This window comes from Chelonoidis abingdonii, chromosome 1 (genome assembly GCF_003597395.2).
Source record: "Chelonoidis abingdonii isolate Lonesome George chromosome 1, CheloAbing_2.0, whole genome shotgun sequence".
NCBI classification, from domain to species: Eukaryota; Metazoa; Chordata; order Testudines; family Testudinidae; genus Chelonoidis; species Chelonoidis abingdonii.
The window spans coordinates 184,282,137-184,306,376 of record NC_133769.1 but is presented as its reverse complement, the minus strand read 5'-3'; the positions used below and the strand labels follow the sequence as shown (position 1 = coordinate 184,306,376).

The following is a 24,240-nucleotide window of genomic DNA, read 5'->3' as shown; positions in this document are numbered from 1 at the left end:
CACAGATCACCTATGTAACTATTGATTTAATTAAAGTTACTTCTCATTTAAACCAAAATAAGTGACAGGGCAATCAGACCAAGAGATTTCAAAATGACACCCAAGGTTCAAGTCACTTGTTTTTGCTTTATATGGAAGTGTCTACAGATCCTTGCCACTTTCTATTATATTTAGCATTCACAGTCACCCTCCTACCCAACTGAATAATCTTACAAACCTTGTGAGACAAATTATATTTCTTTAGGTCCTGGATTTCAAACTGAAATCCAGACAGATTAGGTTGATAAAGCAAATGCTTCTTAATCTCTTTCATGGCATAAAACTAGTTTCTCTGGATTCTGAAATAAATTTTGCATTTGTTGTATTAGAGGTTTGAGTAGCTGTAGGTTTAACAGTTATTCCCAACAGAGAAGAGAGATTTTGGAGCATGTATTGTATAGTAGAAAAGTTTATATGAACAGAAGACTGAAGAGACTATCTAGTAAGTAAAAATGTAGTAAGTTATTCAACTGTTTTTCCTTTAAAAAAATAGAAATGGAAGTATGAAGCCTTGTAAGCAGTCAGTGTCTACTTCCAACTGTTCTTACACGTGCCTGTTCTGGACATTAGATCCACTCGTGCCAGAATGAAAGTTATCATGCCCTACAATTAACCAGCAACAGCTGAATAAGATAGGTCTTAGTTTGACCAAAACTTTGATTCTAGTCCCACTCTGCTTTTGTTCAAGACATACTCCCGTATAAGGAAATCTTCAACCTTTTCTGCATCTAAATGAAACATGTCAGGTACTGAATGCTTTGACACTGAACCTTTGCTATAAATTCCCAGTATAACATGGTTGAGGCAAATATCTTTGTTACAAGTAATAGGATTACATTAGGCAATTCTGGACCTAAAGCCAAGTCATCACATGGCGTTAATACTTATAAGAACACACACAATTCTGGAGAAAAAGAGATGATCTAATTTACCATAGATACATTTTTCTTGAGGAAACAAATTACAGAACATTAATTTTACCTATTAGCTAACAAATCAAGCCACAAAGCTCCTCCCCGTCAGAGCAGAAAGAATGACTCAAAGTTTGCTTAACCTTTCAACCTCTAACTTGTATGAAGCAACACATATTGAAAACCAAACTAAAAGTTCAGCAAGTTGTACGAAACACAAGCATGAAATATAAGCATATTCTCTGTGTCATTATATGACTTCAGGAGGGCATTAAGTTCCTTTCTGGAAGGAGATATTTAATTCATCCCTGGCCTCAAGTCTTAACTATTCAACCTTTTTCTTTTTTTCCTAGTTCATTAGAGATGATTCGTCACAATCCATTTGCAGGTCTGCTGAACTCTGCAATGGAAACATTTATCTCATCATGTTGTCAGGAAAGGTAAAAACCTTTTTTTTTTTTTTTTTTTTTTTTTTTTTAGAGTTATGACACCTCTAGTAATGTCTGAAGGTATTCAAAGTGAAATAAGCACCTGAAATTATCAAGTCCTTTTTTCCCAGTGGAAATAAAAGATGATGGATGATGAACTACTGTGAAAGAAGGAAGGAATGTGACACCTTCAAACTGGATTTGAACGTAAATCTGAAATAGAGGGATCAGCTTTAGTATGCCATACAAGTTCCATTGTCTGGATCTCTCTTCTAGATGGCCAATTAGTTGCCTCGTTTTGGAGAAATTTATTTAGTGCATTTGTTCAGCTATAGTATGTAACATATGTACATTTCTAATCATAACCATGAACTGAAACTAAAATTTTGGGATGTGTCATAGCAAACTGTGACTCAAGTAATTTGAACATGGGTTTAGAGAGTAACTGCAACTCTTGTAACACCAAGCAGTTATGATTAGCAGTAAAGACAATATATCCCATTGTCATCATGAATTTTAAGTGTATTTGTAAATTAAGGTCTAATTACCAAGAAGTTATTCTAATCAGAAGGCAAGATACAAACAGTTCATCCTATTTAATGGCACAGTGCTTATGTTATGTATCACATTAGACTGATCGCTCACTCAGTATCAAGTGGAAATCCTCAGTCTTCACGGCTATCTATGAGATTGGCCTAAATTACCAACAGATTTCCTCTGAAACAGTGACCTCCTTAGATAGTTATAACCCTTAGAAACTATGGCACTGTCAACCTCAAGCATGAAACGTATGGAAGCAACAGGAGCAGTTGTGATGGCAAGTGTCCTAACCCTATCGAACTCTTCTCTGAAAGTGGTGGGATTTGTGGTCATCACTTGTGCAATTAAGCTTTCCCACAGCCCCATCATTGAAATAATCAGTTTAATATGGAAAAAGATGACTACTATATATCAATATCTAATCCTTGCTGCCTCAGAGGGAGGAGAAAACAAAAATGTACCAAATGTAAAACTTTATGCTGTAGTAATGATTTGTTAGGAACACAGCTGGTATGGTAAGAAAGAGGATATAAATGCATAAACACACAAGATTAAATGTACAGCATTACCTAAGTCTTGTCTATACAGGGAAAAGCCCTGAATAACTAGTGAGGAGTAACTATTGCTGAAAAGCTATTCTGCACTAGCTCCGTGGGTGGCAACTCTTATTCCACACTAAGAACACCTTTGGATTTACCTAAACTACATACTTTCAAAGTTAGAAGTTAGTGTGAAGTAACTATTGCACCATGAGTCCACACCATAGCTGCTATGCACTAACTTTCCTGTGAATTCCCCATGTAGACAGACCCTTAGACTGCAGGCAATACATTTTGTGTGCAAACTGTTGATCTGTTATAGTTACAGTATTGAACAAGTGTTCTAATTTGGCAAAAGTTCAAATTTTAGTATAACTGAGAAAAAATAATTACCATTAAAAACTGCTAAATGGTTTTATACGTACTTTGAATAGTCAAAAAGTCTGCTGTCCCAAAGATTATGAGTTCCTCTAGGACCGGAATGGAAAAAGCAGGAATCTGTACCATCAAATTTGTTCAGACCATCCTCAGAGTTATTTGATGCATGGCTATGTACAACATCCAACAGAACAGTAATTCCTAATGAGTGGGCAATGTCAATCAATTCCTTTAGATCATCTGGGGTTCCATAACGGCTGCAAGCACGAAAATACAATGCATTAGGCAGAGGTAACCTCATTTAAAAAAATAAATAAATAAATAAAAAAGGAAGGTTGAATACGGTTTATGCAGAAAACTACACATTGGTAGAGTTAATAGATAAAAGCTTAAGTAATTTACTAGGGAAACTCCCATGTAGTAGGAATGAATGATCTTCAGATAGTCACAATTTCCGCCTGTTGTAATAGCAATTGTGCAATACAAGCTGACAATAAAGACATTTAAACAAAATAGTACACTATATGCTGACTAAATTATAAATCATAATTTAGGTATGTTCAAAGTTTTAAAAAACAGACTTGCCCCCAAATTTGAGCTTTTCCCCTCCATTCACTTCAGGAAAAAGGGAAAAAAAATCTTAGATAAAACTGGTTTATGAAAAAAGTATTCCAACTTTTACAGTTTTACTTTTAAGCAGTTTAACACACTTTGAACCTGTACTTTTCATATTTAATGTAAACTATTTTCTTGTTTAGCATACAAACTTCACAAATTTCCATATGATTAGAATTAAATAATCCATGGATGTGGGAACTATAGGGATTCAAATGAGTACGAAATAATGAAAACAACACACCCGCCCAAAATTTGCCACCTGTTGCAAATTGTTATCCGACTTTTACTTACTTGGTGCCATTATTACAGTTCAATTAATTGTTTTTTAAATCATCAAAGGCTGTCAATATACAATGTGCAGTTTGTTCAGCTAATTAAAACCAATTAAAGCTTCCTAAGTTTTTCAGTTTGTCCCTTTTCTTCTTGATGAAGCTTAAATGGAACATTGAAATTTACCTTCATTTTCTTGAACAATTTATCTTTAACCATCACCTATTTCTACAAACTGCTGGACCTCAAAGCCATCTAAATATGCTCTGCTATGAGTATGAAATGCATATCATATAAAAAATTATGTAAATTGTCATTTCATTATATGACTACCCTTTTTGTGAAACAAAACAATTAGGCAATACCTATTATGAACAAGAACCTTAAAGATGCTTTTATTTACCACAACAAAACATACTGGACATCATTTGTGCTAAGTATCAGAGGGGTAGCCGTGTTAGTCTGGATCTGTAAAAGCAGCAAAGAATCCTGTGGTACCTTATAGACTAACAGACATTTTGGAGCATGAGCTTCCGTGGGTCACATGCATCTGATGAAGTGGGTATTCACCCATGAAAGCTCATGCTCCAAACGTCTGTTAGTCTATAAGGTGCCACATGATTCTTTGCTGCTTTTATCTTTTGTGCTAATTCTCAATTTTGCACAACAGTCAATGGATATAAAAAATACACAGCTGAGGTCCTAAACTGCAGAAGTTGAGATGAAAATGCTTTGACAGTTAAACTTTCTAATGACTTTTCTATTATACTGTACACTATATTACACTTTTATATAGAACTGATAATTCTAGACAGCTGGTTTGATAATTATAGAAGCTGGTTTGATTTATTAGGAGAAAAAAAAAAACCAATACAAAGCAAGGTCTGGATATGATGCCAGAATTCTTATGGTGTGCTATTTGCCTACATTGTGCTATTTGCCTAAATGTAAATACTATTTCACCAGCCACAGAAAAAAAGTGAAAGGTGTGCATAAGTCTTTAGAAAACCTACCTTGATGCTGCAAAAAAACTTGTGATTTGATAACCAAAACTGGCATAGTAAGCATGTTCCATAATAGCCATCAGCTGAACACAATTGTATCCTGTTTAAAAAAAAATCCCAGTTACATGTCTAAATAATAATTTGATACACATTTGATATACTAGAAAAGTTAATTATGTCTAAACTGCTTCTCTTTTCTTATTTTAGCTGTATCTAAATTTCTAATGTCCAAATAATAATTAACTACAGACTCAGTCTTTCTTAAAAGTAATGCCATTTTAACATTTTATACTTCTATGACATTCCCATCAAAAACAAGAAGGTCAATTTCTCAGGTGATTTACATATGAATAGATATATTGAATCTATCAGTTTGAACAAGCAATAAATGATATGCAAATATAATCTTAATTTGACTTCAGAATATTAACGACACCAATCTGCATGTCCTGAACTTCAGCTGCACTTTTGATATTTACAGTGTTGTCATGAAAGCAAACTAAGAGTAACTGATTAATAGTGCTATATCTTGTGCTTTACCAAGATTTTTCTTAATATTTCAAACGCATTTTATTTCTATCCTTAATCATTACATATTTTCTTTCCAAACTTATTTCCCTCAAGGACACTTTCAAAAAGAACAAACATTAAAGTCGTATAATTCTGCTTTGAGCTTACTGAAGCAGCTGAGAACCAAGAAAAACTTTTGTTTTTGGTCCTTTATTCAACCCCAAAGTGTTTCACTATGATATTAAATGAAGAAAATCTAAAGGGAAAAATTATATTTTAATGATGAAACTGTCGTACTTAAAACAAATCTCTGCTAAGCTAACTCTAATATCAGCAAATAAATGCCCTATCAGCAAGCAATAACCTTCAGGTCTATTTGAAAAGTCTGTTGAGACCACAGCTTCTCTTATTCATTTTAACTCAAATCCTCAGCATACCATTTAGCCTATGCTTCAGCCTAGCTTTATCCTGTTTATTTAATTTATCTGTGATGTCACTTTTGCCCTCAAAATCATTATAGTTACTATAAAAAAAAATGGGCTGGTATTAACTTAGCAATTTGTCTGAGGTATATAGCTATTTTATAATTGAGGATTGTTGCATGGTTACCCACAGAATTTTTGTAAATAAACAGTACAAATGGTGTCAAATGACTATCGTTTTATTTGATTACTATTTATCTTGTTGTTTGCCATGTATATATTTCTTCACACTTTTAATATTTCAGCATTCTGACAAAAAAGAAAGAGTGCCCCTTAAGAGAATTATTAAAAACAACAAATCCTTAAGTAGGTCTGGCTACAAACAGGTAGATAAAATTTAAACCAGGCATACTCGTAAATGATTGATATTGTTGTCATAAACAGATAGTTAAGGGTTAATTCACTAAACAATGACTTTAATATGACTTATCATATTTTATTTATGGTTGGTTTGGTTAATATGTGGATGAGTGCTGTGTGTATCTAGTATTTGACTTCATATCTGGTTTTACTAGCTGCCATTAATATGGCAACATTTGCCATAGGTATCAAATAAAGTTAGCATAGTTATTTCCAGTTCCAAACACAGTAAGGCATATCATCAATACGGTAACGGCTAGCAAGTGCTCATGCACTCTTTTATGGGCCAAAGTGCAACTCTTAAAGCACAAAATAATAGGGTCGTTGTTGTTGTTGTTGAGATGATCACTCCAACAATTTCATCTACAGCCTATACAGTTACAATAATACACCACAATTCTTTCCTAAACAGAGCATGCTAATTGCTGTGTAATACTAGAAGAGAAAGTTACTCACCTTGCAGTAACTGAGATTCTTCGAGATGTGTGTTCCTGTGGGTGCTCCACTCTAGGTGCTATTGATCAGGGATCTTCGGTAGCAGTGCCTGGTTGGGACACGCGCTCAGTTGGTGTCTCGCGGTCTCGTTAGAATCTGCCTGAGCGCACACATCCTGCACCCCCCTCAGTTCCTTCTCTACAGTGGAGAAATCATACTAGTACTCCAAAGTAGAAGGGAGGTGGGTGGGGAGTGGAGCACCCACTTTCTCTTCTTCTTCGAATGCTGTTCCTGTGGTGCTCGACTCTAGGTGAATGTGGAGCAGTACTCACTATGGTTGGTGGGACTTTGGAGATGCAGCAGTGAGTGAGTACTGTGTGACTACTATGGTGTCTGCCATGGTATCTTCTGTAATAGCCTAGTGTTTGGCAAACGTGTGTTCAGATGACCATGTAGCCACTTTACAGATGTCAGGAATGGGTACGTTATGTAGGAAGGCAACGGATGTCAACCTGGCTCAATTGGCATCAGTTCTAATGCCTTCGTGCGGTTGAATATTTTGGATTTGGTAACAGGATCTGATGCAGTCAGAGATCCACTTGGACAGGCATTGCCTAGAGATAGGCGTACCTTTAAATATTTTGGTGATGGAGACAAAGCATCGCGGGGACTTATGAAATGGTTTAGTCCTGTCTAAATAAAAGGTGATTGCTCACCTGAAGTCGAGAGTATGGAGTTGCCTCATGTGGAGTCTTGTGAGGTTTGGGATAGAAAGCAAGTAAGTATATCAGTTGGTTAAGGTGGAAGGCGGATACCACCTTAGGGAGAAACTTAGGATGTGGTCTCAGGGTGACTTTGTCATTGAAGAAGATTGGGTAGGAAAGACAGGCCATCAGGGTGCTTATTTCTCCTACTCTCCCTGCTGAGGTTATTGCAACTAAGAAAGTTACCTTAATGGCCATATGAAGAAGACAGGAGGTAGCCAACGGTTCGAATGGAGGTTTCATGAGACCGCGGAGAATGAGGTTAAGATTCCATGTTGTTGCCGTTGGATACATTTCCGGGTAGAGATTTTGAAGAAATTTTGTGAGAAATCATATTATGGCGAGGTGGGTAAAGAGCAAGTAGCCTTCTAACAAATCGTGGTGGCAAGTGCTGCCAGGTGTACTTTGATGGAGCTGAGCAAGAGTCCATCCTGTTTCAATTTTAGAAGGTAGTCTAGGATGTTAGAGAGGGTTACCGTAGGGGATGTTAAGTGATTATGTGAGCATCACAGGGAGAAACGTTTCCACTTCTGCAGGTAAGTTTTATGAGTGGAGTCTTTTCTACTGTGCAGGAGGATGTATCGAACTTGCTCAGAACAAGTTAGTTCCTGGGTTTGGAACCATGAAGAAACCACACTGACAGGTGGAGCTTCTGGAGCTGAGGGTGAAGAACCTGTCCTTTGTCCTGAGAAAGCAGATCTGATCTGCTGGGGAGAGTCCACGGATGATGGGAGGACATGTGAAGTAGGTATGGATACCACATCTGTCTCAGCCAAGCCAGGGCAATAAGTATGACTCGGGCCTTGTTGTCTCTGATCTTGCGAAGAACCCTGTGTAGCAGAGGGATTGGTGGGAAGGCATACAGGAGAAAGTTGTTCCACAGGATGAGGAAAGCAACTCATAGGGATGCAGTCCCGAGTCCTGCTCTGGCACAAAACAGACATTTGTGATTCTGGGTTGTGGCAGAGGTCTATTGACAGGGTGCACCAGAAGGAAAAGAGCTGTTGAAGTATTGCGGGGTGCAGTTTCCATTTGTGTTCTGTCAAGAAGTGCCTGCTGAGTGCATTGGCAGTAGTGTTGCGGCAGCCAGGTAGGTATGAAGCAATGATTTGTATGTGATGTTGTATGCACCAATTCCAGAGCCAGATGGCTTCCATGCATGGAGAATGTGATCAGGCTACCTCCCATCTATTGATGTAGAACATATATGATATATGTTGTCTGTTAGGACCCAAATAGATTTGTTCTTTATGAGGGGAAGAAAGTGAAGGCACGTGTCTCTCACTTCTCTGAGCTCTAAGACATTTATGTGTAAGTGTCTCTCTGACGTGGACCAGTGGCTTTGTGCCCTGTGTCCTCCTAGATGCACTCCCCAACCGATTAGGAAAGTGTCCGTGGTGAGTATGAGCGTTGGGGATCAGCATCCTTAGCAGGAACATACTATTTATGTTCAGCCTTTTTGGAAGTTGGTAAGAGAGAGGTTGGAGTCTGCCAGAGAGTGTCAGCTGGTTTCAGGAGTGCATCATTTATGGGGAGTGCAATCCTTGAGGGCACACAGGGTTGGAAGATTTTGAGGAATCTGCGTTGTGTCTCCTGAACTTCTTCTAAGGGAATGTCTTGGTTGAGTGCCAACCTCTTGAAAAGTTCTTGAAATTGTTTACAGTCGTCCACATTCTGTGGAAGTGGAGGGAAGGGGGCTCCGTCTGGAGCTGATAGAGTGAGTTAGGGGTCAGTGAGTCAGGATATGGTCCGTAGCTCATGTTCTCAGGGGGGAGGGGTTCAGGTGCTCTAGAAATGGACGGAGCTGGAGATGGAGGCGCAGAAGGAGGTAGAGGTTTGGTGGAAGGGGCTTGAGGATGAGTGGCAGTAGGAGGTGGCCAAGGGTACCACCGAGGCCAAGGCATAGGGTAGGAGACTCCAGGCACTGCCCATGGGGGGGCAAAATAGGGAAACTGAGGCTGGTGGTTGTGAGCCGTGACCTGAGGTGGAAAAGGTTCTGGTGGTGGAGGACAGACAGGAGGGGATAACTCTACCTGCTGCTGCATAACAGGTTCGCTGTCAGTAAAGATAGCAGGTGGAGAGAGCAGCTGTTCAAAAAGTGAGCCCTGTGTATTCAGGAGCGGGCAATTAGGCTCGGGTGCCACTGAGAAGTCACACTGACTGAGAAATTGTTGCTCCTGCTCGGTGGGCTGCGCTCAGCATGATCTGCATTCAGGCGCATTACTGAGTCTGAGTTTTTCCAGTGCCACGGGTCGCTTGGAGGTGCCCTGCAGGGGCTCTGCTGTCAGTACTAGAGCAGCAGGCAGGCTCGGTGCTGATGTTTTTTGGCACCGGGGCAGAGTGCGCGGTCATCACGGCATCTGTTTTTGGTGCCGAGGAGACCTTCCCGGTATAGGAGACTGGGTCCCTGTCCCTGTGCTCTGTGGGAGCCGCAGCTGAGGCATTGTGACAGCCTGAGGCATCTGCCTATAGAGAGTAAGGATCTAGTGGGAGACCCTTTACCCTTGTTAAAGTCTCTCCTCAGAGACTGTTGTGCTTCTTGCCTCTGCTCCTGAGAGGGTGAAGACATGCTCCCAATTGCTTCAGATCTGGCCCGGGAGCATGAGGGAAAGGGTTTCACTTTCCCTGTCTCTGAAGGTGGCTGTAGAGATTTTTCCATTAATAGCATTTAAGCCGTAGGTCCCTGTCACGACAGGCCCTGGTCTTGAGGCTCATACAGTGGAGGCACTCTGCAGAGATGTGTGTTTTACTGAGGCACTTCACACAGCATCATGGAGTCCTGAAGGGAAACACATTTCTTAAATCCTGAAGCCCTTGGTGTTATGAATTAGAAATGGCAGGGGAGAGTGTCTCAGCAGAAGACAAGCCTGAGGCAAAAAAGGGTTTTATTTTATTTTTAAAATAAGTAACTAAATGATGTAACTGTTCTAAAGGAAGGGAAACAACTTGGGGTGTTACTAACAACTATTCCTATGTTCTTTGCAACTGTTTCCTAGAATGACCAGGGAAGAGAATCAGCATTGCCCCAAGTCCTGTCTTACAATAAAAATAATAATATATGGAGATATACCTATCTCATAGAACTGGAAGGGATCTTGAAAGGTCATCAAGTCCAGCCCCCTGCCTTCACTAGCATGACCAAATACTGATTTTGCCCCAGATCCCTAAATGGCCCCCTCAAGGATTGAACTCACAACCCTGGGTTTAGCAGGCCAATGCTCAGACCACTAAGAAGGAACTGAGGGGGGCGCGGGACGCGTGCACTCAGGCAGATTCCAATGAGACTGTGAGACACCAGCTGAGCACGTGCGTCCTGACCAGGTACTGCTACGGAAGATCTCCAATCAACGGCACATTGTCACCTAGATTGGAGCACCCACAGAGACAGCACTCGAAGAAGAACATTCAAATTATCACTTTAAAATTGTCATACTCCACATGGTAAACATAAAACTAGATACAGTAGTTTTTCTATACACACATATAGAAAACAAAATGTAGCTGGTACATTACAAATAACTGAAAACAGATTATTTAAGCCTTACAGTCAACCTCCTCTCCCACCCCACTACACTCAATTATCTTTTTCAATAAGAGCAGAGATGTATTACAAAATTTCTCTGCACACACATTGTACCAAGAAGCATATTACTTACCAAGATCCTTTATTTTAGGTAGTATGTTGTACGTAAAGTTTTTATAAGAAGCAACTTTCCCTTCTGGGGAAGCAATTCCCACGTGAGATTCATAAATTCTTAAGCTTTTTGGTTTCTTTGGTTGAGGATGTTTGCGCTATTGAATAGAAAATATTTGTCATTAAAGCATAGCATCTGAGAATGTCAATCTTGTTATAAAAACACACTGTTTACACAAGTAAGAGAAAAAAGAACCAGTATATTAATTTTAAAATCAGGTAGAACTGTTATGCAGCATATTCCCTCTAGATTAATGCAATTAAAATTGTAAATACAAAAAAAAAAAAATACTCCAATATAGAGATTGAAAAAAAACAAAAAAAATCAAAGAAATTGATCACTCTTTACTTGACATCCTCACGATCAGTACTTCAATGACTTCATTGTGCCAATGTCTTGAAGTGCTGATTTTGCGTGAAAGTGACTTTAAAACAGCACAAAGAAAACAAGTCTACTGATTGTTTTCTTACTCAGGTCTGCTCAACTTAATGAAAAAAAGATTTATTTATTTTTAGTAAAGCACATTCTTGTGGTTAGTGCAGGACATAAAAATTCCTTTGTTGATGCCACGTAGAAATATTCCTCAGCTGAATGGGATTAAGTTTTGCAGAATAGAAGCATTAATTAAGTACAGTTCTAAAGACCACCTTTCAAATGTGACAACTAGAGTTGGTTAAAAAGCCTCTAGAAAAAAAAAAATCAAGTAAGGAGTTTGTATTCCAAGTTGATTTTTTTCCCAGAAAATTTATTGGAATTAAATTCCAAACTTCAAAAAAAAAAATTCACTCTCTCTCCTGCCATGCCTTCCTTTCATTCTATTGCATTCAATGTCAAAAAGGACCCTTGTCCAAGGTTTTCACTACCACCAGCTCCCACACAAATACACACTTTTACCTCTACTACCTTTTCAAAATTTCTCCAAATTTGGAAAAGGTTACAGAGTGGCAAAGTCACTGCATTTCTTTTTCCTTTTGCCAACTGAACTTTTCGAAGTTGGAAAAAGTTTTGAAATAATGTGGAGAAAGAGATGAAAAAAGCCCAACAAATGTTTTACTGCACTCAGTGGACAAAAAAAAAAAGGGGGTGGGGTGTGGAGGGAATAAAGGTGGGAAAAAATAGTTACTCTGTGTCTTTGAGATGAGTTGTCCACATGCATTCCATTTCTTCTCCACATATGCTCCATGGGGGGGAAGATTGGAGTTTTGGCTATCAGTGTCCTTTGGGCCATGACTGCACTGTAGATGTCCCCCTGGCCTCCCCACACATCTGCAGACATGAATGCTGGAGTAGACCCAACAGTCTCTCAGTTCCTTCATCAATAAAGAATTCAGGTAGTATAGAACTTCGTAGTAGAAGGAAAGGATAGCAGGTTGTGGAACACATCCTTCCACCAACCTAGCAGCGAGAAGACTTCTTGCAGGACATCCACTATCATATTCATATGGTGCTTTATGGATAGATACATGGATTTCAACTTCTCTGCATACAACACAGGTAAAGTCTGGGATATTGTGAGACATGGGTGCAGAAGGCCATGTGACCAAAGAAGGATGTATATGCAGAGTGAGCCTGCAGATGACCAATGAGTCCTACTATTGTCTGGCACCTCTGCTGTGGTAGTTAAGTTCTTGCTGACCTCAGATCTAACATTGCTCCTATATATTCTGTAGTTTGGGTTACCAAAATGAGGATTTCTCCCTGTTCATTTGGACACCCTATATGGTAAAGAGCGGTAAGACAACGTGACTTGATCACCTGCTGGGAAAATTTTACCCAGATCAGCCAGTTGTCCAGGTCTGACTATACCAGATTGTAATGTGTTCTTAAGTTGGCTGTTCTTGCTACACTCTTGCTGAATGTGTGTTGGTGACATGCAAAGACTAAAGGACAGGACCATTTATTGGCAGAAAGTCTGTCACTATGAAACTGAAGTATTCTCTCTGTGATGGGTATATGGAAAGAAGCATCTCAAAGCTGAGAACCACAAATCCATCTTGAGTATTTAATGAGGGGATAATTGAGGCCAGGGTTAGCATTCTAAACTTGCAGTTATGGATGAATCTGATGTGATATCAAAGTCTATAATCAGATACCAATCTCCATTCTTTGGGAATAAAAAATAATGAGAGTTGCGAGTTGCAAAAAGATATCTAATTCTTGATTTAACAGTATCTTTAAGAGGGATCCCTGGAAAGGAAAAGGGAAGAAGGGTGGGTCTAGTAAGGACCTGGAATTGGATAAAATACCCCTTTTTAAAATAGTTTCCAGGATTCAGTGGTCTGAGGTGATCTGGTTCCAGGATTCCCTAACAATTTAAAACAAAAATGGTGACTAAGTGTGTGTGCATATGTGGGGGATGGAGAAATGAAACTCCTGAAATGGTTCTGATTAGCTCTTGATGATCGAATCAAACTTGTTGCTGTGAAGTAGCATGCACCAAGGCTCCAGTGGGAGAGGGCTTCCTGCAGGGGAGACTTTGTTCCTTCCATTGTCATTCCAACATTATCTGTGGGTGACTGTACTAAGGTGCAGATAGCTTTAGCCTGATGATGCTTTGGGATGAGATCTGCTTCCTGGTGCTGGCAAGCATATTGCTCAATGAGCAGAGAGTGGCTCTCAAATCCTTTAAGGCCTTCAACTGTTTGCACACTGATAGATCACAAACTTAAAAATATTATTTTTATTCCTATAGCACCTATGGGAGGTCCTCCGTTGATTTTGGACTCCCTGGATATTCCACAAGAGTGGAGCCCTGAAGCCCTATGATGAAGCAGCCCATTGTTATGTTTGGGCTATTATATGGAGATATACCTCTCTCAAAGAGCTGGAAGGGACCTTGAAAGGTCATTGAGTCCAGTCCCCTGCCTTCACAGCAGGACCAAATAGAGTCAGATTTTTGCCCCAGATTCCTAAATGACCCCCTCAAGTATTGAACTCAACCCTGAGTTTAGCAGGACAATGATCAAACTACTGAGTTATCCCTCCCCCTTATTAAAGGTTATTACTATCCTTTGAGCACTACAGATTTTAGCTCCTCTCTGTGTTCCTACAGGAGCTTTTACATGAATTGTGACACCCTTTTCCCAGGTGAGATAGTTGTATTTTAACAGAAGAGCTTGATAATTTGAAATGCACATCAGAAGACTCTCTGGGGAATAGATTTTTCTGTCAAAAAAGTCAAGTTTGTAGGGTCCTTCTCCATGTGTGTCATATTTGGAGACCATCGCTATTTGGACCTTTCATTCATCGCTGTCACAACCAGCCTTTTAAGACTCAGTAGATGCAGAAACAATACAAATTTGAAGGAACTTCATAACATGTATCAGCTTACTTAGAAGTGGGTGCCACAGATGCTAGGATCTGCCACAATTTCTGAGCTGGTTCCAGTAACTCCTCATTGATAGATGTAGCAAGCCTACCATGCATGGAGGAGGGCAGAAGATCTAGTCATTTGTGGGATTTTTCTTGCACTATCTCCACACGAATTCCCAAGGTGTCTGCCATGCAGCATAAGAGGTCTCAGAAGATCCTAAAATCATCCAGCTGAGTAGGAGCAGAAGGGATGATTGATTGAAAACAAAGATATTGCTGCTGGAAATAACTGATAGTTCCTTTCCTACATGTGTTCTTCTTACTAAGTTCACACTTTACCATAGCAAAGTGAAAACTGATCGGTCATTTTAGTTTTCACTATAGGTATTCAGAACCCTGCAGACAGCAGAGATACTGAAAAGAACTAGATTCATTTCACTCTGCTGCTGAAGAGAGGATAAGAAGAGAGGCTGAGGGAGATATATAATATCCAACACTCTTCAGCACTTAAGTGGCTCAGGGAAGAGAAACTGAAGGCAACACTGGAAAAAAACCACTGATCAATTATGAGATAATATCTTGAATGAAATCAAGATAGCAGAAAACAAAAGCAGAAAAACAAAAATAGTACATTTTTTTTTGTTTTAAGCGTAAATACTGAAGAGCAAGTTTGATCAGCCAAACAGTATTCAATGAGCAGTTCACTGCCACATATTCCTTTAAACTGCAGGGGACAGGTCCATGCGGGCATGGCAGCACTTTTTTTTTTTTTTTTTAAAGTATGGCTTTAGGGCTCAGTCTGTGCAGACCAGTAGATTTCAAGTATCTTCCCCCTCCCCCCAAAAACAATAAGTGCATTAAAACAGGCACTTATAATGGAAGTATCTTCTCACGCTTTACGACAGGGGTAAGCAATCTATGGCACGTGTGCCGAAGGTGGCATGGGAGCCGATTTTCATTGGCACTCACACTGCCCGGGTCCTGGCCACTGCATTTTAAAGTAAATGTTAAGTGAAACTTCTTAAACATTTTAAAAACCTTATTTACTTTACATACAACAATAGTTTAGTTATATATTATAGACTTATAGAAAGACATTTTAACATTTTTAGAAGGTATGACTGGCACGCGAAACTTTAAATCAGAGTGAATAAATGAAGACTCAGCACACTACTTCTGAAAGGTTGCTGATCCCTGCTTTACTATAATATTGATACACCATATGCAAAGTAACTCACATTATAATTAGAACGCACCACACCTCCCTCCGCTCCCAAAAAAAGAACTGTGACATGACAGAAATCACATCATAAAACATGAATTGCATGCACTTTTAAAAGCTTTTGAAATATAAAATAAAGCTTACTAGATATGGCAACGGTGGGTTCCAGTGTATCCAATCATAATTCACATTGGTACCTACGCGTGCTACATATTTTGCCCAAGGTGAAATACGGTAGAGAATCTCTCCATTTTTACTACGGATCACCACCTAGAAAATAAAATGAAGACATAAGAAATCACTATAATTTCATACGTACTCAAGCACACTTACAGAAACCAAAGTCTGTTCTCATGACAGGAGCTTCAGAGGAGAAAAGGTTCTCATGTTAACTCATACAGATAACAGTGTTAACAAAAACTAGCCAGATTTTCTTATAAACTAGAAGCCAACTGAGGCAATCTATAGTATTTGTTTCTTTTAACATAATATAAAAATGCAGCTTTTTACTAAGATAGCGCTTCCCAATCATCACTTGCAAAGATGGGTTAAGCACAGCAGATGGAACAGAAAAATAAACATATATAGTGAGAAACCCTGTATTAGAAGATTAAATAATACAAAAAGTGAAACTAGGGGGTTGCACAGTTTGAGCTCTCTCTGTGTCACTTCCCAATTCCTGGTATTTCTGGGGCTCCTTGTAGCCCTCTTCTCCCCTATCTTTCATGCCAGGAGCTATGTACCCTACATAATCTACTCCACACCCTCTCACCCAAGGAAGGGACTACATGTGGGTCCCCATTCCTCCATTTGCAGACAAACAGAAAAACAGGAATACCAATGCCATTAAAAATACTGATAAGCAATAAAAATCCATCAGCTAATTTTTGGATATTACAATCATAAATTCCTTTTTAATAATGATTCCTGGTTCTTATATACCTCTTCTATAGTTTAGAAGAAAGTTGGAATGATATTATATGGATCAGAGCTGCTTATGAATAGCACAAGCCCATGGCAATGTCCCTACCACAGACAGGGTAAAAGGAAAAGAAAAACTATTTGGGGACCAAATCTGTCAAAGGAAGAGGGCAGAAGGTCACTGTTGCCCTTCACTCCACATCTTGCACAAACAGTGGGGACTCCCTGGCTTTCCCGTACATTTGGCAATACGGAAAGGTGGAGGGGAAGCAATGACAGTGCCCATCCTACAGCATCATCCCTATGAAAATACACAAGTTAAGGTTGTCAAGAGTAATTTGTATGAACTACATTCTGGACCTTTAGAACCTTCCCTAAAGAGACAGAGATGTAGGATTTAAGCAAAGCATTATCAGGAAAGTAACAGGAGCTCCTGAAAGAGTAATGGTGCAATTGAGTGGCTATGGAAACAGTACTGTAGAGGTTCTAGGCCTCGGAGGATGCCTCAAAACGTGATTTTCCAGCCAAAAGGTAGATATCTATGAAGTAGGAAAACCGCACTCTTTCCTCTAATACTTGAAATTGCAAGAGCTCAGTAGCCTGAAAGTCAACATTTTCCATCTGCTTTTGTATCTCACACATGCATTTACTTACTTACATGTGCATTTTGCTTGCAATTAAGTAATTTACTACCACATCTTTCTGGGATTCTGGCTGGGACCCATCTGGACAATGGTTGTGGGAGGGAGGTTAAGACCTTTTAATGGAGTAAAAGAGTGATAACTTATATATTTAACTTTTTCAAGGCTGACCAGGTTGGCATCCAGTCCAAGACTATACTGTGATTATATCCTGATTTATAGTGGTGTCCTTCTTAGGCCCTCAGGAGCTATCTGCCTAGCAACCATAGCTCTGTTCCTGTCAGAGATACAGGTTATTGAGCGCTTTCCATTTCATCACCATATTAAAAAGTGTGTGTGGGGGGGGGTAATAGAAACACTGACTGGGCTCTCAGTTGGTCACCAGGGATTAGTTGAGCTCCTAAAATTAAATGGGATTGCAGCTCCCGGATTCTTGCCACCTGTCTGTGTTGCTGCTGCTGCGGGTATGCCATAGTGCTCCAAGGCCATTAGGGCATGAAAGAGTAGCAAAATGAGTAAATGGAAATGGTTTAATATTAGTTGAGGCTAAGAAAGAGTAGGTGATCAGGTACGGGAGGATCATTTTAAGGGTGTCCCCACTTGTTCAGAGGCATAGTGCAATTCTGTGAAACAGGCCAGATAATTTGAAAACAGACATTTAGCTGAGGATGGAACAGACTATGACGACATAGGAATTTCCAGACTGGATTAGTGGTCCAACAGTAGAGACACGACCAGATGCTTCAGAGGAAGGAGCAAGAAGTTCTATAGCACACAGCGATGGAGTAGCCTGGCCAAAAGAAAGTTTCCTCACCACCCCTGCAGTTGTTGGTTGACTTGTATACCCTGAAGCAGGCCCTGTGAAAAAATAGATATTTAATCCTAATCAGTTTAACTCTGGATGTTCTCATTATCCATCTAAATCTCCTCTTTTTAATCCCAATAAATTTCTCTTGTGACAATACATGTTGTTCACATTAGCTAAGCTCAGTGTGGGGGTGGAAAAGGTATTCTAGTTTCAAATGTGTTGTCTTCCGGTTTCACTGAGTGTCTTCACTGGTTGTTTTTGTATTACAAGAAAAGGCAAATGAAACACCTCACATACTTTTCCCATACCATTCATTGTCTGTTTTTTTTTTTAAATAGCCCCTTTAGTTAGAGAGGAGGTGAAAGATGACCAATTTGTTTTAATCTCTTCAAACAAAAGTCTTTGTATGCATCTAATAATATTTCTGTCTTTTTTAAAGATGAGTTGACCAAAAATGAATATGGTATGGCCTCAATCTGGGATACTATCATACAACAATAGTATGTAATATAATATGTTTATGACAAAAAATGGCATTGAAAATAGTCATAAAAATTTTAATCTGACTAACCTACTTGTCTTTTTTGTTTGGCCACCATTGTACATTGAGCAGAGGTTTCAATGAGCTGTCCACAATAATGTCCAGTCTGAGTGACTGCAGAACCAAACATATGAGTAATTCAAATGATCCCTTCCATAGTTCTTTACTTTGAGTAAAAAATGAGCTTCTTCTCCAATATAATGTACTGGGGCTTTCAAAAGACATCAAGTGGCATAATTTTCCTTTACCACAGCCGCACAGGTTTGTTCTTAACCCCTCACATTACATATCCAGTACAAACGTCTGGAGGAAAAGGCAGTAGTCAACTAACTGCTAGATATTCCATGTATTTTGAGAATCCAACTTATTTTCAAGTAACATATAGTTATTTGAACTGCACAGATTTTTGGTTTCCAAAAAAACAGTTGAGAATGCGAAAATATTACAAAAATCAACTCTAAAGTGATAAAATGGGCTTGCTAAACACAATATTCAAACTACTTTTAAATCTAGTAAAATGGCTTATTTAAATCAAAATTATGTAATGAAAAATGCTCAAAGAAACAAACTAGATTCATACTTAAAATTCACATTATCCCAATTCTTTGGCACTTAGCTATTTCTACTGTCTGACATATTTACATAAAAACATAGTGACCAAACCACATTCCATGCATTTGGAATCATTAGAGCTTTTTGTATTTCAATACCATGGAAATTCCAAAAGTCGTTGTGTTTTGACCAAATTTCATATGTATATATAAAAAGACTAATTGAATGCACTTGGTTAATATGATTGTAGAATTTCTTCTGAAGAGTTCATCTCATTTCAGTCCCCAACTCTGCTGCTTTCATCTGAAATAGCTATTGGAATACTACTTATTTAAGGGATTGGATAGGGTCCTTAGTTAATAATTATATACCTTTACATCTAGAATTCTCAACAGGTAAATAAAATTACTTTTCAAAATATTTTATACGTAGAATGAATTTGTTTCTCACATACTACTCTCAACATGCAAATGTACATAGGCTGTGCTAATGCACAACAACCTAAGTTTCTGATCATTACACAGCTTTATAAAACTTGAAATGAATTATTTATTCTGAAAGAGTAAGAGAGCAAACTATTAATCTAACTCATTTTTGGTCTAGGCTTTTATTCTAGGACAATTTAACTTTTAACGTTATTATGCAAAGATATAAAAGACCTCTTAGCTCTAGCGAAAAGGGCACATTTATTGAAGAAGAGAAGACGCCTAATTTAGTTAACTTCGCAGATACCAGAAGAGTCTCCTAAGAAGGGCAATTATCTTAACAAGTAATCAGAAAGTCTAAGTCTGGCCTCTCACACGAAATGATTTTCCTCAGTAGGGCTCTCTCTCAACAAGGAGCATTTTCTAAATTTTTCCTAACACTGTTGTACTTGATTTAGCCACATCATTGTTAACAGCATTATAAGCCCTACTGTTGCCCAAACCAGCTGCTGCTGTCATTTTAAACAACACGATGGAACTGTGCACTGAGCTGGAGCTTAATACCATGTCGATTGGGCAAGCAAGTACACCTAGCAGCATTAAAAACAACAAGCATCCAGAGCCCAGTTTACACAACAACTCATGATGCTCCTAATGCTAGTGGAGCTGAACCCATGTTAATAAATGTTGTGAACTCTTAGAAGATTTTTTGGGTCATAAAGACCCACATATCCCAGTCTTAGAGGGAAAAAAAATCTAAGTGCAGTGACACAAATATCCCAGTATCTATGAAATGTAGAGAGCTGGCTGGTTGATGCTTCCTCCAACAGACAAATAGTACTATATTCTTGTCAGGATTGAGCAACGAGAATAAATAGATAAGGATTATTTCAGCACTCCAAATGAGGAAGCATTTCTATTATTTGTCACACAGGCAAACAGTTGAGTGGTTTTATTAAACCAAGGGTAACTGAGGATAAAGGTAGTCACAGTCATTTTCCATGTGCTCTGAGCAAAGAGTATTACTGTTTCCTGAGGAGGAAAAAAACTGATTACAAAGAATCACAATTATCACTTAGAGACTTGATTACTTCCATATAAAATGCATTACAGTAAATTTTGGACCCCTTCTAAAGCTGGAGCAGACGACAGTCGCCCCATTTATTAAGTGGCATTTCACAGAGGCAATGCTCCATATTCTGCTCGGGGCACCAGAGGAACAAGATCAAGGAGCTGGATGTTATACTAGATAAACAGATATAGGGTCAGCACAGCAGTCCTCACCCATGTACCAGCAAGTGAAATATTGCACAAAGAAAAGTCTGTTTCCTAGAGAAGACTTTTTTTTGTCTTTTCTGCTAGTTTCTGCTTCACAAGTCCATTAGGGATTTCCTTCATCTAGGATGTGGAAGACTTGGACACAGACTCTTCACTATTCGGAGAAATAGTAGGCTACATTCAGGAGTATCTTCTGGTTTATAAACGTTACAAATAAGTGTTTACTAGAACCTGGTGTACTTGATAGGACCACCTAACAAACAAAACAAGACCCTTTTACATTTGGATGGTTTTTTAGCTTATAGTGAGATCATTCCCTGGGCCTGACTCTCACACTCACGCCCATCATTAATATGGCCTATTGGGGCACTTTGATGGTAGATTGCCCTTTTAAAACATATCACCTTGTAGTTTTTTAAAAGAAACTAACCACATAGAAAAAGAATATTTTTGTGTTGTAATATGAGATCTTAAAAAGCAACAATGTCTGTTTACGTACACCTAATTAAACAGAGAACTCATATTCTTTTCTGTGTACACAATGATCAGACCTAGAATTACTGTTCTATATTTAGGTTAGAACAAGTTTATAACTGCACAGCTTCAAGTATGGAATTGCCTATGCTTCCACCATTTATTTCAATATGCATTTGTCTGTTTACGTACACACTGTGAAGGACCATGCACTTTTTAAAATTATTATTTATGCAGACTTGTTCACTCTAGAAACATATTACACATGCAAAAAGTCTCATTTTTTTCCCCAGTAACTGATGTAAACAAACTTTCACCATTTATTTCTACAACAGAATTTCCTCCTTCACCAAACCACATATTCCTCACTGAGGAAAGAATACCTACCGCACTTTAAAATGAAAATATGAGTATATGTGGCTGGCTAATTTTGAGCATGAGAAGTATTTTGCCTAAGGTAAACATTCCTAGAAAATAAAGGCCAAAAAAATATACCTAATGCATAACCAGAGTATTCATTGTCAAATAGAATATTGCAGCTGTTCCATTAGGCTTTCAGTTAATGTTACGTGTGACATCATTAACATTCTTTCTATGGCATTTCTACTGCAACCACAGCAGTTTGATTTGGGATGAAAACTATTGTGTTAAAGTGCACTACTGTGCAGAATGAGACTGTATATTACAAAATAATTAAAGCAATTGCCTCTTCCCAGAGTGGAAAAAAACCTTTACAAACAAACAAGGGAAGACAATCTCTATCCCAAAGAATGCAAAGTGAAGTGGCTAGCACATATATTACAGCAACAGAGAAATACATTTTTTTAAAAGGCAATTTAGTGTGAAATTATTTACAAATGAACTGTTTGTCCCATCTACAACACACACATCAGGCATACATCTTTTACAGTAAGGTAAAATGTTAACTAATAATTTTAATGTAATTAAAAACATGTGCTTGACTAGTTTCAAAGGAATAAACATATTTATTACTTTCAGCATTCCTTTACTCCAGCCTTTTTTTTTAAATTTGATCAAGAACTGCATAAAGGGGAATATTATGGAGTTATCACTCCATTTAAAAGTGTCAGCCATTCAAACACACAGTTACCAAATATCACAAAAACAATAAGGCTTATGTACTAACAACAGTAGAAAGAAAAGAGAGGACAACAGTATTAGATGAATGCCTATTAAAATAATATTGAACCGATCTCCAACGAAGTCTAAAAGCTAAATGTATGGATTCTTTACTAGTAAAGGAAGCATTTACAAAATATTTTGTATTACCAGATCCTCAATGTCACAGAAGAAATATACATTCAGTTTGTACCTTTGGATAAAGTGATAGAATTGATCAAAAGAACTGCTAAAAACTTGCTGCTAGTATACTACATAGAAAATCCCTAGTGAATCAGTTTAAAATCTCTAGTGCTAAGCTGATGATAAAAATAGTTTCAAAGAGGTTTACTATATAAAAGCTGGAGGCTCTGGAAGATCCAAAAGGTAATTTCTATTCTCAGGAGTAAATTAAAGATTGGTTCCTAACCTTACAGATCTTCTCAAAAGTACCTTTCAAGGGACTGTCAAGGTTGAAATGGCAAAAATGCAATTCTTCCCTCATTAAACAACAATGAAAAACACCATTGTATGTTCTTTGGAACTAATAGTATTTACCTTCTAAGTAGCCATGCTGTAACAGAACCCAAAATAAATATGGACAATCCATCAACCCAGCATTTTCTTCCATTCTTATTAGCACTCAAATGCTTGCCATTCTGCTCCATCTTTGGGAGCAAAACTAAATACACGGATGATATTTGTGTTCGAATGCCTTGAACTAATACAATATCTAGGTTTCAACAATTAGGTTAACTTTTTAAATATGTTAAACTACTTTTTACCCTAAAAATTAGTAATCAGAAATACGCTCAATAAAATATTGTACCATTTCCAAGACTATAAGAGTTCTAAGTCATAGTTCACTACAAGTCAAGCTTTCTAACCTTTTGACACTGTACGATTTATATGAATTAATAGAGGAAACAGATCTTTATTCACTAACAATATGGAGGAGCTTTCAGGGCTTGGATAGCTACTAAGACTGCGACCTTTTTTGATAGCTCTCACAAGCTGGCTGAAACACTATTTAGATAAGATGCAAGAGTTTAACTGGATAGAAGAATGTCAAGAGTATATGAAAGGGTGAGAAATTAAGAGCCAGACTTTAAAAGTGCACTCACTACACCACGGCAGATAAACAATTAAATTAAACACTAGATAAAAATCAATCAAGTCACAGACTCCAAAACAAGAGGCCCAGATTTTAAGATGCACCACTGAGGAAGCCTAGTTTAATAAATGCAGACCAAGACATGAGGCAAAGGCATTGTGCTTCCAAATTTTGGGTTGATTTCAGGCCAGCACAATGCTGCAACAGCATAAATTAGAACAATTCCAAGTGGTTTCCTACAGCCACCCTAAGGGCTCCGAAACCCCCAATAGCTGGAGATCAAGGCATCTTAGCCACACCCCTCCTTCCTATCCCCATGTTAGGGGCTATAAACATTGTTACCAACTCATGCACCATTTATTTCAAGTAACATGATTATGACCCATGCAACAGGAAGTTTAGTGACATGAAAAACTTCAACACTCGTGAGGTTTGCAAGTCACACGTAGATAGATAAGACACTGCCTCTAGAAGGTGCATTAAACTGTAATCCAAGATACCATGAATTCTAGTTACAGCTCTTCCAATTACTACTGTTCATGTGTCTTTCATAACTTTTATGAACAAAGGTCTTATCTTAGGTGGCAGAGGTTGCTCAATTTTATTTCACAGCTAAAATAACCAAGATCATGTACAGATCATGTCAGGCAAAGATGGGACCCAGTTCTCATCAAAGTCAGCACAAAATCTTTCAGAAAAAAGACGGTTACTCACCTTTGTAACTGTTGTTCTTCGAGATGTGTTGCTCATATTCATTCCAAGTAGGTGTGCGCGCGCCGCGTGCACGTTCGTCGGAAGAATTTTCCCCTAGCAACACCCGGCGGGTCGGCAGGCGCCCCCTGGCGTGGCGCCTTTGCGGC

The 24,240-nt window shown here is 38.5% G+C and overlaps 1 protein-coding gene across 4 annotated transcripts in view; it reads right to left on the bottom strand.

Annotated features, from left to right (window-relative positions):
- Positions 1 to 24,240, bottom strand: part of GBE1 (1,4-alpha-glucan branching enzyme 1) — a 330,020-nt gene that overhangs the window by 128,996 nt on the left and 176,784 nt on the right. For all 4 annotated transcript variants that reach the window (XM_075073100.1, XM_032778566.2, XM_075073098.1 and 1 more), the window contains 4 exons: positions 15,652 to 15,777; positions 10,935 to 11,070; positions 4,737 to 4,827; positions 2,883 to 3,092 (listed from right to left, as the gene is read on the bottom strand). In XM_075073100.1, the coding sequence (XP_074929201.1) occupies positions 2,883 to 3,092; positions 4,737 to 4,827; positions 10,935 to 11,070; positions 15,652 to 15,777 (563 nt within the window). The remainder of the gene's footprint in view (positions 1 to 2,882; positions 3,093 to 4,736; positions 4,828 to 10,934; positions 11,071 to 15,651; positions 15,778 to 24,240) is intronic.